The sequence below is a fragment of the Diabrotica undecimpunctata genome, chromosome 2 (genome assembly GCF_040954645.1).
Source record: "Diabrotica undecimpunctata isolate CICGRU chromosome 2, icDiaUnde3, whole genome shotgun sequence".
Lineage (NCBI taxonomy): Eukaryota > Metazoa > Arthropoda > Insecta > Coleoptera > Chrysomelidae > Diabrotica > Diabrotica undecimpunctata.
This window is the reverse complement of record NC_092804.1, coordinates 86,008,652-86,026,250: the sequence shown is the minus strand read 5'-3', so window position 1 is coordinate 86,026,250 and position 17,599 is coordinate 86,008,652. Positions and strand designations below refer to the sequence as shown.

General features: G+C 32.7%; 1 protein-coding gene across 3 annotated transcripts in view; it reads right to left on the bottom strand.

The window, feature by feature from the left end:
- DCX-EMAP (Doublecortin-domain-containing echinoderm-microtubule-associated protein) overlaps positions 1-17,599 on the bottom strand; it is a 1,094,074-nt gene that overhangs the window by 218,104 nt on the left and 858,371 nt on the right. For all 3 annotated transcript variants that reach the window (XM_072521390.1, XM_072521389.1, XM_072521391.1), the window contains one exon: positions 5,037-5,165. In XM_072521390.1, coding sequence (XP_072377491.1) covers positions 5,037-5,165 — 129 coding nt within the window. The remainder of the gene's footprint in view (positions 1-5,036; positions 5,166-17,599) is intronic.

Here is a 17,599-nt window from a genome sequence, read left to right as displayed (position 1 = left end):
AGGTGATATATTTGAAATAACAATTCTTTTGGTTGGAGATATAAGTCTCCGAATATTTAGTGAAAATGTATTAATTTGAATGAATGGATGAGACTTTATCAATTTTTCGACAAGTTCAGAATTAGATAAGTAAATACATACCCTATTATTCGATATCTTGGATGCGCAGCAAATGTTCTTGGCCCCAATGATAGTTCCGATTGCATGTACATAATCGTATGGCTTTAAACTATTCTCGGCATGAAGAACCACGGCATGATCCTTTTTTGGGAACGTTGGTCTAGGTGCTGATTTTACTGCAGCCGTGTAAGATATGTTCCTGTTGGTGGTTGGGTTTGTGTTGGTTACAATTTGGTTTGTTGACATTGTTGGATTTGAAGCATCCTCGTAGTCAAAGACAGCTTCTTGCAATTTGTTTGTATTCATTGTTGAGTGTCGGAAGGCGGCAACTTATCATACACCATAGTGATGGAAGTTGCCTAGATATGGAGCAACTAGTGTATGTCCGATGTCCAAAATGTTGTTATTTTCTTGTAAGGTTATAATGCACTTAATGAAATATTGTTTATACAAGTTTAGCGATTATATGCACCCGCGAAAGTACACGTATATAGTTACACTGCACTTTGTTATTGTCTGGAACAAGTATAAATCGCAAAACAAGTTTAAAAACTATTATAAACACTGTAAATTACGAGAACGGCAAAAACGATGTTTACTCGTTCAGGTACCGAAGTGGAATCCCCCAACGATATTTAAAAATTGAAAAAGTTGAAATTAAAATATTGTAACAGTAGCAACCATCAATGTTGTTGTTTTAAATTGTTAATTTGTCCTGAATTTATTTTTAAGAAAATGGTGAAAATTGTTTTATTAATAATTAATGTATGTGGTGAAAAATTATGTGGGTATTGTTAGGCAACCAACTATACATACGTCTGTCGTGTAAATTAGAGATTCTAATATAAGGCCCCTTATGTTTTTTCAACATTTGGTACCTGGAAAATAGAAACTAGACATATGTGGGAAGTTAGATTCTTGAAAATTTATTGTTGATGGGTGAAATAGGAATTAATATATTTTATATTTAAAGGTGGTGTTAAGTGAATAAAATAAAAGCTTTTGTAATATAATGTTCAAGTAATATTTAACTTATAACTTAAGCATAGACGGCCCTGTATGTTAAAAAACAACATTTGGTGCCAGTTAAATGTAAAACTTTTAAACAAGTTCATGAACATAAATAACGAATTAGGTGTTAACGGAAGAAGTTGGTTAGTTGTTTTGTATGTGTTGACAAATATATGAGATGAACAAAAATTTATGGTTGGGACGTGGTTTTGTAATATGATGATCATACAGTACTCAACTTATAACATAAGAAGAAAAGGCCCTATCTGTTATAAAGCAACACTAGGTACATGAGAAATATAAAAGGATAAGTTATAAGTTCATGAGCTTAATAGACTGTTGGTATATCTTGACAAGAACTGTAAAAATGAAATGGTTATGGGTGGCTCTGTTAAATTTAAGTAAAAAAGGGAAAATTGTGATGTTTTTAAAATTGTGAGAAGAGGAAAGACTACAGAAGGCTGAGGTCTCCAGAGATCCGAAACCAAACACTGATGGAGTTGTGTGGATAAGTAAAATGGGAACCGAACAGTTTAGGAGGAGGATGACGAATAATCTACTCTGAATTTAAAGGTGTCGAAAAGAAGCATGAAAAACATTAGGTATAGGGGTCAGACTTGAAGTTTAGGTTGGATAGAGAGAAGTGGAGAAAGATGGAGAGTATGATGTATTGAAGGAGAGGTTTTGGAGTGAACTAAGCAAGATGAATAGTTGACGAACGAATAATGATAAATATAGATTTTGTTGTAGGAGTAAATTAAGGATATGGGTTATGAGAATAGTTGACGATGGAAAGGGAGGAAGTCTCGATTGAATGAGACATGACGATTAACACAATTTGGACTTTTTTGTTTTTATTTACGAATTTCAAGGTCTTTGTATAAGTCTAGTTTGAGGAAGTTTTTTTGGGGGATATTGTGAATAAGTGAAACGTCTTCTGGGATATTGATTGTGTGGTTGTAGTCTGTAAACACCACTACGGTTCATATAATTCAAGTCTGACCCCTATACCTAATGTTTTTCATACTTCTTTTCGACACCTCTAAATTCAGAGTAGATTATTCGTCATCCCCCTCCTAAACTATTCGGTTCTCATTTTACTTATCCACACAACTCCATTTTTCACAATGGAGTTGTGTGCATTTTTCACAAAAATTACAATTTTTCCTTTTTTACTTAAATTTAACAGAGCCACCCATAACCATTTCATTTTTACAGTTCTTGTCAAGATATACCAACAGTCTATTAAGCTCATGAACTTATAACTTATCCTTTTATATTCCTCATGTACCTAGAGTTGCTTTCTAACAGATAGAGTCTTTTCTTTTTAAGTTATAAGTTAAGTACTGTATGATCATCATATTACAAAACCACGTCCCAACCATCAATTTTTGTTCATCTCATATATTTGTCAACACACACAAAACAACTAACCAATTTCTTCCATTAACACCTAATCAGTTATTTATGTTCACCTAATGTTTATAAACTTGTAACTTGAAAGTTTTACATTTACCAGGTACCAAATGTTGTTTTTTAACATACAGGTCCTTCTATGCTTAAGTTATAAGTTGATTGATGGTTGCTACTGTTACATTATTTTAATTTCAACTTTTTAAATTTTTACATAGCGTTGGCTTCTGTCTTAATTAGACTAACACATAAAGTTACACTGACTGCTTTGTTCGCACACATCGTCTTAGGACCAGCAACTTCACGTGGAGTCATACGTCGCCATGTTACCAAATCCACTGGTAACATTAACATCATAATATTTAATACCATACAATGTAAACTAAATTTAAACCAACAATTTTTAATGGGTTTTTACCCACATATTTAGTGGCTCAATACATGTATACCTAGTAAGTATTAACCACATTTTGTATCAACCTTGGTCAAAATTTAAATTACACGTTCTTTTTAATTAAGTGGTTACATACTTTTTAGGTGCACTGATGATGGAAGATGGATTCCGAAAACGTTTTGTGATATAGCCCGATTGGGTTTTTAAATTATATACCTTTTATAAAGGATTTTTTAATAAAAAAATTTGTGATATATGGTATACAGCCAACTACAGAAACTTAGATTCCTTGTGGATTCTACCTTAGTCCTCATTCTATCTCCACAACCAATCAGGATTAAATATTTCGATTCGTTTTGTTTCTGTAAGTTTTATTCTTGTTATTGCTGTTATTAATGTCGGCAAAAAAATTGAACATTAAAAATTTTACTTCTGATAGTTGACGGATTTGTAGATCATTGACAATAATGACCAGTTAATGACAATACTGACTTAAATATTTTTGTGAAAATAACTTTGAATACTTGACTAATACTACAATAATTAATTTCAAATTAGAATGTAGCATTGTTAACATTCAATATATTTCTTTTTTCCGAACAAGCAAAAAACACAACTCTGTTTTATTAACTTTGGCGCTACTTAGTGTAATATAGTTCAGTGAATCAGTAACTAAGGATATGCACAGGTATACTAAGAGTGGGAGACAACAAGTAATGTGGCGGAATGGACGAAGTCACTAATCTCGAACCTTCGAAGCTAGGTGGTCTGTGGTCATAGGCAGCTGGATTACTATCTGACGCAAATGTTTAAAGGCTGTGGCTGCCTCCGTAGCTACACTTTTAAGTTTAGGAGGGCACAGTCCGATCAATGCCTTTACTGTGGTCTTTCGGAAACTGTATCACACACGATATTGGAGTGTGAGCATTGGGCGGATAAAAGAGAGATGTTCGAAAGAGAGTGTAACTGCAGAATATTTGATTCCGTGAGAAAAATGGTGGAGAAAATGATGAGGGATGAGTACTGGTGGATACATAGCCACAAATTTATCAGGAAGTTGCTACCTTCAAAAGAACGAGAGGAGAGGAAACTTGTAAAACAATTTTGAAACGAGTGGTAGCACCACTAGAAACGAGTGGTAGTAGGGTTGAGACTGTCGCTGGCCGAAATAGGAGTGAATAAGAGACATACGACGCGAGAGAGATCGTAATCTCGCTAAGGCAGGGGGTTGAAAGTCTTTGGTGGTTCGTGTGGGTGTGATTTTCTCGATAAATGTGTGGAAAAATAATGGGAATCGGGTGATAGCAGGGTGTCAGGAGAGATGTTTTGCTTTAACCTTCCATCCTAATGTGTGTGATAGAGGAGAGATTTTTAGTTGGACGCCGACCGTCTCGGAGTGGCGACGGAACGAAGTGCCAAAGGTTTAACTTCCTCGGGCATCTCGTCCTGGTACAACTTCGTTAGGGTATTAGGAATACAACACTATCTGAGTAAGTCACAGGTATCTGTATGCAGATTTTCTTTCTTCCCTTTAAATATGTAAAAAAAGTGTGGATGCTAGTCCGTTTCCTTGCTTGAATCCTTTGACTATTAAAAAGTTCTCAGTGAGCTCATTGTGTATTCTGACAGTTGCTGTTAACAACTTCTTTGTTGCCTTTTCTAATCGGATGTATTTTTGGGGATGTTAAAGCTATGCAATATTTCTTATAAGTTGTGTCTATTAATTAATTTGAAGGACCTGTTTGAAATATATGCCATAACTGATGTAAGTTAAATACTCACGTATTAACAAAACGCAATCAGAAAGATCACGTAAACAATGTTTTTCTGCTAGTACTAATTTGCTTCTAGTTCTCACCAACCAAAATATTAACAATATTATTTAATATTTTACAATTAAATTAAAAGGCGATGCGTGTTTTAAGTCCAATCCTCTAATTTATGATAAAAGATAGTTGAGTTAAATAATAAAACACCGCATATTTGATAGTTAGTAATCCGCAGCATTTAATATTATCATTGACATACACGAGAAAAAAATAACAATGTGATATTGATTTAGAGTGCGTTATCTTAATAATGTCAAAAATAATTTTACCTGATTAAATCTTCGCTGTAAAGATCCCTCTAAAATATTATTTTTTGTTGTTCCAACGTATATATTTCCATCATTTCTACCAGGTCGCTGTGGATAAATTGATCTGACGCCCCCAAAAACATCAGGAAGCTGTGAATACATTAATCATTAAAACCTATTTTACAACTATGTTACAAATCATTTTTATACACTTTTATTGACATTAAAACATAATTTTTATATAATCATCAATAATAAACCACAATTATACATAGACATTTTTAACAATAGTTTCTAGATCGGAAACTGTTGTTTTCTCAAAACCGCAGTCCAGATATAAACTTTTTAAATATTAACTGTCTGAATCGTTGGCAATTATTCCAAAGAATATGAGGAGACTTTTGGAAAAGGTAGTCTAAAGAATAGATTTATTTTTTTCAAGTGGAATCCAAATGGGATAGTTCTACCCAGAATTTTATTAAAGGTTCTCTAGTTTTAATACAAAATTAACAACAACCTTCTCTTCTCACTGGCAATTGTCCAGAATCACTAAACTTAATTGCGGCACTGACGGCGTTGTACGCGTTGTAAGCTTAACCCTGCTGTCCTGTTCGGGTCTATTTGACCCAAAAAAAATGTGTTTCTTATTTTGCAAATTATTACGTGGCGTGAGGTTTTGGTGTTTCATGACTTTATTACCTAATATGAGGTCTTTCAATTGCATATGAGGTAAAAAAACAACTTCCTGATTTTTTTGATAAAAATTAAATTGTTAGCTAGAGCACGTTCGGGTCAATATGAGCCACGTATTTAAACCGGTAAAAATGACCTGTGTACGTATGTTTAGTTGGCAGTATTTTATATATTTTCTAACAGTTTGTCAGTCAGGTACGTCTTTAAATAGAAACAAGTTTCTGAAGCTAGAACTTGAAAAAAATGTGTAGTGTAGCTGGACGATGTCATTTAGAAAGGCATGTCATGTAGAAGGAAGTGGGGATGATAGACAAGTGGTAGACTAGTAGGACACTGATATGCCAAGCGCATTGATTTACATTTCAAATTTCAGTCTATGTTTGCATGTTGATAATGTCGCATCGAAGAACGCTTACCGAAGATGAGCTTCGCGAGCTCGCGAACGTGTCAGAGAGTGATAAGTGCATATCAGAAACAGAAAACAATACAAGTAGTGAGAGTGAGGAAGAAAGTAGTGGTGACTCTGCTGTTCCATTCTACGCACGACATCCTGTAGAACCTTCTGTAACAGTTCCTTCAAAAGACGGTAATATCCAGTGGTCTCTCCATCCCCCTTATCAACGCGGTCGTTTTTCTATGGCCAATGTTATCAATAATGCTCCAGGAGTTACAAGGTACGCATGAATTTTCGATATCAAAAATTCATTTGACACACTCTTTTCTGACATAGTTGCAAACCAAATTATAAATAAAATACTACTACTACTACTACTAATAATAATAAAACTAATGTGGAATGAAGAAACTGATCTTAGTGTATTTCGAGCAACAATGTCCCTGGAAGTATTTACAAAAAGTTTGCAAGTGATACGTTTTGATAACAAGACTACTAGACAGGATAGGACACGTACTGATAAATTTGCTGCAATACGTGAAATTTTGGAAAAATGGATAGAAAATCTATCAAAATGTTTTAACTCTGATGAAAATGATACCGTCGACGAGCAATTAGTTGCCTTTAGAGGCCGCTGTCTCTTTAAACAGTACATTCCAAGCAAACCAGCGAAGTATGGCATAAAAATTTGGACTTTATGTGACAGTAAAAGTTTGTATGCTCTAAAATTGCAGATCTATACAGGAAAGAAAGCAGGAATGCCACGCTGGAATGGAATCAGGGAATGCGTGTGGTGTGCGACTGTAGTGATTTTAAAGGCCACAATATTACTTGTGATAACTTTTTTACATAATAAAATTTAGGACAACTTCTTCTAAAAAGAAAAAATACAATGCTGGGGACTATAAAAGAAGAAATAAGTCAGAGCTTCCAGCATAAATTGCGAATAAAGAAGTTCATAGTTCGTCTTTTTACTTCACGCAAGATATCACTGTCCTAAAAAAAATAAAAATGTTATTCTTATGAGTACTTTACATCATGATAAGGCTATTAGTGACATAAATGACAAAAAGCCCCAAATTATTTTAGATTACAATTCCAGTAAGGGAGCAGTGGATACTCTAGATCAGCTTGTTGGTACATATACATGTATGAGGAAGACAAATCGCTGGCCTATGATTGTTTTTTATAATATGCTGGACATTTCTGCTTCCAGCGCGTTAGTTTTATGAACATCAATATATCCCCAATAAAACACCAACAAACTTACAAAATGGCGAATTTTTCTTGAGGAATTAAGAAAAACACTGGTGAAACCACTTATCCTTTCCAGGAAAAATTTACCAAGAACTAAAGACTCACAAGAACTGGTAAAAAGAACACGAACAGAAGCGAGTAGAGAAAATGGAAATTCTAGTGAACCGTTCATGGACAATCCAACTTCGCCTGCTAAACAAGCACGCTGTAAATGTTGCCCTAAAAACGATAACAAGACTAATATTTTATATTGTATAATATGTCACAAACATATTTGTAAAACCCATTCTTTTTATTACTGTCCCAGTTCTAAACTAAATTAAATTTTGTAGGTATTTGTTCTTAGGCTTTTCTAGGAAAGAAAAAAATGCCTTTTGTTTTTGTCAATACGGTTTAATTTACATTAGCAACATAATTTTTGTTTAATTAACTATAATTTTTTGTTAGTAAAGTTTTGTTTAGCACCATTAGCTTATTTTATCTCGATTAAGGACCGTAAACCATAGTTGGGTCATATTGACCCGAACAGTACATTTGCATAGTTGACTCGAACGGTACAGCAGGGTACAGCAAGGACAGATTCAGGTGGCATCCTATAACATGTGATAGCAACTGATTATTTGATTGTAGGTATTTTTTTCTAACTTCATTTTATTATTATCATATTTGTATTCTATTTTCATTATTTACAATTATAATTTTAGTTTTTATAAAAACATTCATTTTTACATGGGGAGAATATTTGGAAAAGATGTTTAGTTCTTTAGATAAATATTTAATTTGTATCATTTAATATTTTTTAACATATAACCTTATTCAAATGATAATTTTAATTTTTAATATCTTTAAATTTTGCTCGTCAAACAAAGGGACACTCTAAATTATTAAAGTAGACAGACACGCTACGTTACTCTACTATACTGCAATCATCTCCTATACTATATTTCGTGATATTTTGTCCAAAAATCAATTTCTACCCTAAAACACTTAAACTAATAAAAATCGAATTATAACAGAGATGTGTAAGAGAGGGGATATGACACAAACTATATTTCTGTATTTACTAAATGAGACCACTTAATTTGACACTATGTACTATCCAATATGGCAACGGGCAAGTCCATAATATAATTATAATATATAATTATATATTATATTATAATTATATATTATATATAATTATATATATAATTATAATATTAAAGCCATGCTAAAGTCACTTTGAACTAATATAAAAAATCACACAAAAAAGTTTAAAATATTTATAAATTGAAATTTTTTATTCACCACTATTTGAAATTAACACTTTGACAGAAAGTACTATCCAATATGGCAGAAGTGAACCCATCTACTTCACCGTATGTAATATCCCCTCTCTTAAATATCTCTGAATTATACTAACCCTGAAAGTACTTGATATTATTACGGCTAGTCGAGGTTGTTATAATTTCTCTTACTTACTTAATCAGTAAACCTATTGATAATAAGATATCGAGAGATTCATCTAACTACTCATGAACTTTCTACATTCTTTCCTATTGGTTGCCATTTGTGTTGCTACTTGCTAAGTTTTATCCATACTTTGTAGTTTCTGCGAGATATCATCATTTCATTCTTTAATGGCTCTTCTGTTCTTCCCTATTGGTTTTGCTTTCCACATTCTTTTCACATGTCTGTTGTTGTCCATTTGGGTTAGATATCCGAACCATGCCAATTTTTTCTTTTTAATTTAGTCGAGTATCAGTTTGATTTTGAGCCTTTCTCTTATTTCCTCATTTTTTATTCTATCTGTTCTTCTAACTTCAATCGTTCTTCTGAGGTATTTCGTCTCTGCTACCTGAATTCTGCTCTGATGTCTTGTTTAAAATACCGTTTTCTTCTACTTTGTTTGTCACCGTAGCCCTATACAGGGTGTTTCAAAAAGGTATGTCATAAATTAAATCACGCATTCCGGGGACAAAAATAAATTGATTAAATCCAACTTACCTTAGTACAAAAGTGTATTCAAAAAAAGTTACAGCCCTTTAAAGTTACAAAATAAAAATTGTTTTATTGCATTATTTCATAAACTACTTGACATTTTGTAAGAAAAATAGACACGGTACTTTCTTGTTCTGAAAACATTTTTTATAAAAAAGAAACAACAAAATCTTAGCTCTAAGGTACACTCGAAGAGTGGTGGGTTTTTCGGTCAAAGTGGAGAAATAAAAGGCTTAATATGTTATTTACTTTGAATTGTCCCATAAGGTGTTTGTGATCATATTTTTCATATCTAATAATAAAATAAATAAAATAAAATAAAATGTTTAAATTTTTCTTTTTCTTCCTTTAATTAACTTGGATTTATTAACTTACAATTTTATTAAATATTTTGTCAATATCACATTTACATATATTAAGTAATTGTTTTTGTTGGCTGACTTGTTTAATAAAACCATTTATTGAAACTGATTCATAGAATCTTTTTCATTCACAGTTCCAAATGCTATGAACCTTGGATTGTGGAAGTTAAATCAATCTTCACCTGTTGGCTGACTAACCAGTCACAACGGAGATATTATATTATATGATATTTTGGATTGACCTCGCTTGCTTTGTTTTTTGAGTTTTTGAACCAATCACTGGGGGAAAAATGGTGTTTTTAACCACCTTTTCCTTTCATTTTTTGGCTTTTTGACTTATAATGACAAGTTGTCACCCAAATTTACTATAATCTCAATTAATTAATAATGTTACCAAACGCAACTTTACACATCAAATTTTAATGTTTTTTACTTAAGTTTTTTACAACAAATTTTTTATATACATGTATTATTATCACATGTTCTTTTGCTGTGCTAAGTTTGTTAATTTGTAAACTGTACCTAGTTTTAATTAATTGTTTATACAACTTTATCTCTGAATGTTCCACTATTGGAAGCTTTTTTACAAATTTAATATCGTTGACTGCTACATGTCTTTTTGAGGTAACACATATGTTTTAACTTCTCTTTGGATGTCTGGTTTTTTCACATTGTTCTTTTTAAATGAACTGATGATGCTTTCATGGAGTAACCACCTTCTTTGTCTCTTATTTCTCCACTTTGACCGAAAAACCCACCACTCTTCGAGTGTACCTTAGCATTTATATATATATATATATATATATATATATATATATATATATATATATATATATATATATATATATAGACCAATATATATATATATATATATATATATATATATATATATATTGGTCTATATAATCTCCCACTCTCTAGCGTCGTCACGTCACTTCCGATCCATTGGAACGAAATCCAACCACACAGTCCAGTATCATGGGAAACATTCTCGGAATTATTAAAACTGACGTTTGACACCAATTATTTAATATTTAATGACAAATACTATCGTCAAACTCCCATGGGATCGTCCATTTCCTCCATTCTAGTTAATTTCGTACTCGACGACCTTATCACTGAGAGTATCAGCAAGTTAGATTTCCATATTCCCTTTGTAAAGCGTTATGTCGACGACTTGATCCTAGCAACACCACCCGATAAGATTTTAAGCACCTTATTAGTCTTCAATACCGTTGATCCCCACCTTCAATTTACATGGGTAACAGCCATGCCGTTTTTGGGTACGCGAATCATACGCACACATAGTAACACATTGGGCACTACGTAGTACAGGAAAGAAATGGCGAGCAACCGGTTCTTAAATTACTACTCTACACACCCAATAAGATACAAACATAACCTTGTACAAGCTCTTAGCTTTAGAGTACACACAGACGAACAATTCCCTGTTAACCCCAAAACCAGCCACAAAATATGCTTTTCTTCCCTATTTTCCATAAATTACGAACAAGTTTACTAAACTATTCAAAAACTTACCCATCAAAATATCCCTAAAAAATACTAAAACCATTGGAAAGTTATTCTCCAAGTCTAAAACTCCACTAAGATCGTTAGAGCACACTAATGTTGTCTATCAGATACCCTGTTCAGAATGCAACTCCTACTACACAGTCGGTCTCTTCTAGGGCGTATAACTTCACACAAAAGCGACATTAGACTTTCCAAACCCTCTTGTGCCCTTGCACAACACGCCATTTCCACCAAACATCACATTTACTACACAAATACCAAAATACTGGCGAAACAAAATAACCATCAGAAACGCTCCTTTATTGAAATATGTGAGATCCTCAAGAACTCATCGGCAATAAACAAAAGAACCGACATTGACAATTTGAGCCAGGTTTACCACTCTCTCATCTTATGAAATAAATAATACCAATTATTCTTCAGTTAAAATGTGGCTTATTTTCCATTCAAAATAATAACACAATCATCCCATATTTCCAAGTTTCATTAAAACATAAATTAAAAATAATATATCAAATATTTCCGCCATACAAATCCACCCGTCCAACTAATCATGCAATGACCCCTGTAGAAGTTCATAATTGTCTCAAACCTTGGAATTTGGTGACATATGACCCTTAAACAATTTTCGGTATCGCGTCACGTTGTTTGCATAGATTGCAATAAATCAGTGCTTTGTTTGTCTTCAGTGGAGAACCATCTCTAAATGAAGCCAAATGTCCGCTTAAAATTTTTTTTAAATCTTCGTATCTACGAATATGAATATTATTTTCTGCAGAGTTTGTGTGTTTTCTGTTTTTTTTGTTAAGTTAGTTTTAGGTACTGAGTAAAGTTTAGTACATATATAATAACATCGATAATATACTACATATTGAGTTGTAAGTTATGAACTATTAACATGTGTATTTCTTATAAACTCTATGTAATCTGTTATATTTTAGAGAAGAGATGAAGCTTCAGAAATATAAAGCGAAACGTCTTCGATATGAAGTAGTTGACTTCTGTTTTTATTTGCCAACCTGAATGACCAAATACTTTAGAAACATATATATATATATATATATATATATATATATATATATATATATATATACCTATATGTATATGTATATATATATATATATATATATATATATATATATATATATATATATATATATATATATATATATATATATATATTGGTATAAATTTGTCTGTATTATTTTTTATTCATCTATCAGCACTTCTATTTGATCTTCCGCTCCTTGTTTCCTTTTTATTTTCATTATCTGAGTCTTCTCTTTGTTTACATTTAAGTTGTATTTACTTGCTTCTATGTTCCATTTCTCTCAGTTATATTTCAGTTTTTCTGCTGTTTCTTGCTGATGTGGTGTGCAAATATACACATCTCAGCGTTTATCATTTGCATTTTGTTCCAACCGATGCAATATTTTTTGAAAGTTTTCTTGCATTCTTTCACTATCTCATCTATTACATTTACGAACACCACTGGACTGAGACTTCCTTTTTCTCTAACTATTTGAGTTGTTTCAAATGGTTCTAACTGTATATTTAGCATTCTTATTGTATTTGTTGTTCTCATGTATATGCGTTTTGTTGCTTCTCAGTTCTTCACTTACTTGTTTCTTCTTTAGGCTTTTCCATATATTTTTTATATATAAATCAGATATATTTCTCTATTTTTCTTTAATGTCTTTTCTGTTACTTGTTACTTGTGTGTTATGTCCTTACCTGAATCCACTTCTATTTAATAGTACGTCTTTTAATTTGTGTTCTATTTCTGTTCTGATTTTTTTCTTTTATGGTTTCGTATACGTTTGCTGCTACACATTGTAGTGATATACCTCTATAGTTCTTATAGTCTCTTGTGTTTCCTTTCTTGTCTGTAGGTATAATTATTGCATTTGTTCATTCAAAATGAAAAGAAATCACAAAAACGAGTGGATGACGGAAGAGATACTTGATCTTATGGAGCAACGCAGACAGTACAAAATACATCAAAATCAACAGGAATACAAGGAAATCCAACGTACAATAAGGGCAAAAATTAAAAACGCAAAGGAAAGCTGGATGAAAACGTTGTGAAGAATTGGAATCACTACAAGATAGGGGTGACAGCGTTGGACTACATAAAAAGGTCAAAGAAATTTCGAGTATATACAAGAAACACCATGAGACTCGCCTAAAGAATGATCAAGGAAACTACGTTCATACCCAGGAAGAACTAGCTAATATCTGTGCAAATTATGCTTCGTCCCTCTTTGCGGATAATAGACCAAATCTGCCTAACTACTAACTTACCCACGGAAAGTTTATCGGGCTTTCCCATTATTCGCGCCAAGGTGCGAATTAATTAATAAGGTGGAGGCCTTCGAAATGTGGACGTTGCGAACAATGTTCCGCATTCCATGGACAGATGGTTGAGAAACGTTGAGAAATCTTAAGAAAGGCAAACACTGAGAGAGAACTACTCAATTTGACCAAGGTACGAAAAATTGTACACCTTGGGCATATTCTGATAGAAAAAAAAAATACGCAATCCCTCAACTAATCATCCAGGGAAAAATTGAAGGCAAGAGAGGAGTAGGTCGCAAACAAATGTCGTGGCTACAGAACATAAAGAACTGGACAGGCATAAATAACACTGGCGATCTTTTGCATGCCGAAAAAGACAGACGTCTGGTCTTAAGATATTGACCTCTCATCAGATCATTCTTCTTTCTTCATAGATCTTCAAAGCCAAATTTGTAACAGTCCTAAACATTTAACACTCTTTAATAAAAGAACAAACTAGAACAGATATAGAGAAGAAATAACAACATCCACTATACTAAACTTGCCTCTTAACAGTGCTAGCGATATAGAAAATGCAGTTGCTCACTTAACTACAGTTATTCAGCAAGCTGCTTGGACGTCCACCCCAGAAATTCTTACAAACACAACTCCCGAGTTCTATCCTGCTCATATAAATACACTAATATTGGAAAAAAAGTAAACTATGAAAGAGGTGGCAGATCACTGGGCATCCAAAAGATAAAGCAAATCTTAATAGAGCTTGCTGACTACTCAAAAGAAAACTGATCCAACATAAAGACAATGAAATCAACAAATATTTAAAGAACCTCTTACTTGCAGATGATACAAACTATTCGCTGTGGCAACTAACAAAAAAACTTAAACACAACGAACAAATGAATATGCCAATCAGGAAACAAAATGGCACTGGGGCTAAAACTGACATAAATAAAGCATATACTTTTGCAGGTTATCTATGCAAGGTATTTGAACCGCATCAGAGGGAAGTCTCACTTGAAGAAGAAGAAGCTATTTATGAAGTCGTAAATGCACCATATCAAATAGCTCTGCCTATTAAATCTGGTAAGAAATCTGAAATCAAAGAAATAATTGATAATCTGGAAATTAAAAAGTCACCTGGATATGATTTAATATCTAGTTTAGAATCAAAAAATCTACCCAACGAAGGTGTAAGTTTAATTACTTATATATATATATATATATATATATATATATATATATATATATATATATATATATATATATATATATATTTAATTCAATATTAAAAACAGGTTATTTTCACTCCAATGGAAAGTTACTCAAATTGTTCTTATTCCAAAACCTAATAAGGATCACACGGAAGTATCTCCATATCGCCCAATTAGCTTGTTACCTATTATATCCAAAGTATTTAATCCGCTTTTTCTGAGAAGACTGGAGCTTATTTTATATGACATAATGTTATACCGAATTATCAGTTTAGGTTTAGTAAACAACATGATACCATCGAGCAAATTCATAGGGTAGTAAAGACTATCAGAAATTCGCTCGAACACAAAAATTACTGTACTGCTGCATTTATAGATGTCTCTTAAGCATTCGACAAAGTTTGGCATGTATAAGTTCACTTTTAAGATCCTACCTGACAGATCGATTATTTCAAGTCAAAAGAGGTGGGGAAATCACTAACCTGTTTCCAATATGTTCCCGAGTTCTACAAGGAAGCATACTAGGACCCACCCTCTACTTAATATACACATCAGATCTCCCAATGATAACCAATACAACAATCGCTACATATGCCGATGACACAGTTATCATGGCTTCAAATTCTACAAAAACTGAAGTATCCCAGGTATTGCAAAATCACCTACTTAAACTAGAGAGCTGGCTTAGACTGTGGCGAGTCCAAGTCAACAGTTTAAATCAACACAAATAAATTTTACTTAAAAAATGGTGACGCAACATCAGTTTCTAGAAACAACCGTCTATAGTTAAAACCGTCGTTAAATACTTGTGAATTCATTTGGATAGCAAACTTAATTGGGGCATCCACATCTGGAAGAAACGCCTTCAACTCAGCTTAGTCTACAAGAAAATGTATTGGTACATGAGTCGAAAATCAAATCTTAACCTGAAAAACAAATTTCTGATTTATAAATGTATTTTAAAACCGATATGGCTATATACAGCACAAATCTGGGGTACAGCAAATAATACCAACATACAAAAACTTCAACGATTCCAATCGAAAGTATTGTGCCAGATCTGCAATGTAAATCTGGAGAAACAGAGCATAGTGTCATAGTGTGGTGAAATAACAAGTTTTTATTCTGGTGTTTACTAAAACTTTTCTTGATTTTTTTAGTCTGGTATTCCTCATATTTGTTGTCAGTGTTGTTTATCTGTATTAAACTTTGTTTGTTAAGTTGAAGTTTAAATTAATTGTTATATCTTAGATTAAATTTATAATATTATAGGTATGTCTTACCTGGGTGCTCGCCATTGGGCGGCTTCCCACTATATTATTGTACATTATAGATATGTAAATTATACATATTGCTTATTGTTTGTAATGAACAGATGACAATAAACATTTGATGTTGAAAACATTGCAGTTTTTGCCTTTTCTAGTTTTTTTACTGAATCCAAGAAGCTGTAGATATTGTTTGTTGTTTTTTAATGTAAAATTTGTATCAGGTCAAAATTTCTCTATTGCTGCGACAGGGTATATATACTGGCATAGTGCACAAAATAAATGTCAAAATCCATTATTCTAAAACTGATTTAATAGAAATATGCTTTATTGTCACTGAAAATTGTACAATTTTATGGAAAAAGCTTACAAAACATTAAAAAAAAAAATAACAATAACAATTAAAACTTACTAAAATTACATAAATCGTCAATATATCAAAATAAAAGATAATAAAATATACAATCCGTTGCAAAATTTAACTAAAATGCAAATTGCATAATAAAATCTTAATAACTAGTTTACGAATGAGTTTAAGTTGCTGCATGTGATACCCAAATATAATATATAAAAACACTTTAGGGGATGGGCGGGTAAAATGGCATAGGCGGGCAAAATGGTTTTTTGTTCTCGTAGTCAAGCTAACGGTTCTACGTCACCGCAATTCTGGATACTTATTATAAACAGTGGCAACACTGTCCACATTAAGTCTCGTGCTTCGTGCACCTAATTTAACTGCCGGCCACGAGATGGGTGTATTTGTGAATAAGTGCTGGTCGAGTTCGATGCGTCAATGTAAGTTTTATTCAATAATTTAATAAATTAAGGTTATAGAGCTTTTTGAATTCACTTTTTGGTAATTATGTTTTATACGCTGCATGTGACCTTAAATAAAAATTGTGTTTATTTCCATTATTAATTTTTTTTCAACTATCAGTAGTCTGCAAATACAAAACGGGAAAAATGGCATAGCATTATGGCGAGCAAAATAACATACTATGCCATTTTGCCCGTCTGTTTTTCAGGTTAAGGTGCATATTCAGTTTTTTTTTCAGATGGTTTATTCATATAAAAGGAAGTCTAACAGAAATAGTTGGAGTGAGGAAGACATGCAAAGAGCTTTGGAGGCAGTCCGAAATTCCGAAATGGGTTGGCTTAAAGCAAGCAATACATTTCATGTACCGTTCTCAACACTACGACGTCGAGCAGGTAATAAAAATAAAATTGCCATTGAAGCAAAAAAACATTTGGGCTTCCTGGCAACAGTTTTAAACGAAGATATAGAGACTGCAATAGTTGCCCACATTCTGTATCTTGAATCCCGGTTTTTTGGCGTGCCAAGAGCAGACTTATGCAAGTTAGCCTATAGCATTGCAGAGAAAATGAAGATTAATCATCCGTTCAATAAAGTGACCAAAATGGCTGGCAAAGGATGGTTGCATGGTTTTCGCCAACGAAATCCGCAATCATCATTACGTCTTTCAGAAGCTACGTCTCTTGCACTGACCGAGGCATTCAATAAGCCTCAGGTAAATAAATTTTTTGATAAGTTAGAAGAAGTTGTTGAAGAACACAAAATTCAAAATAC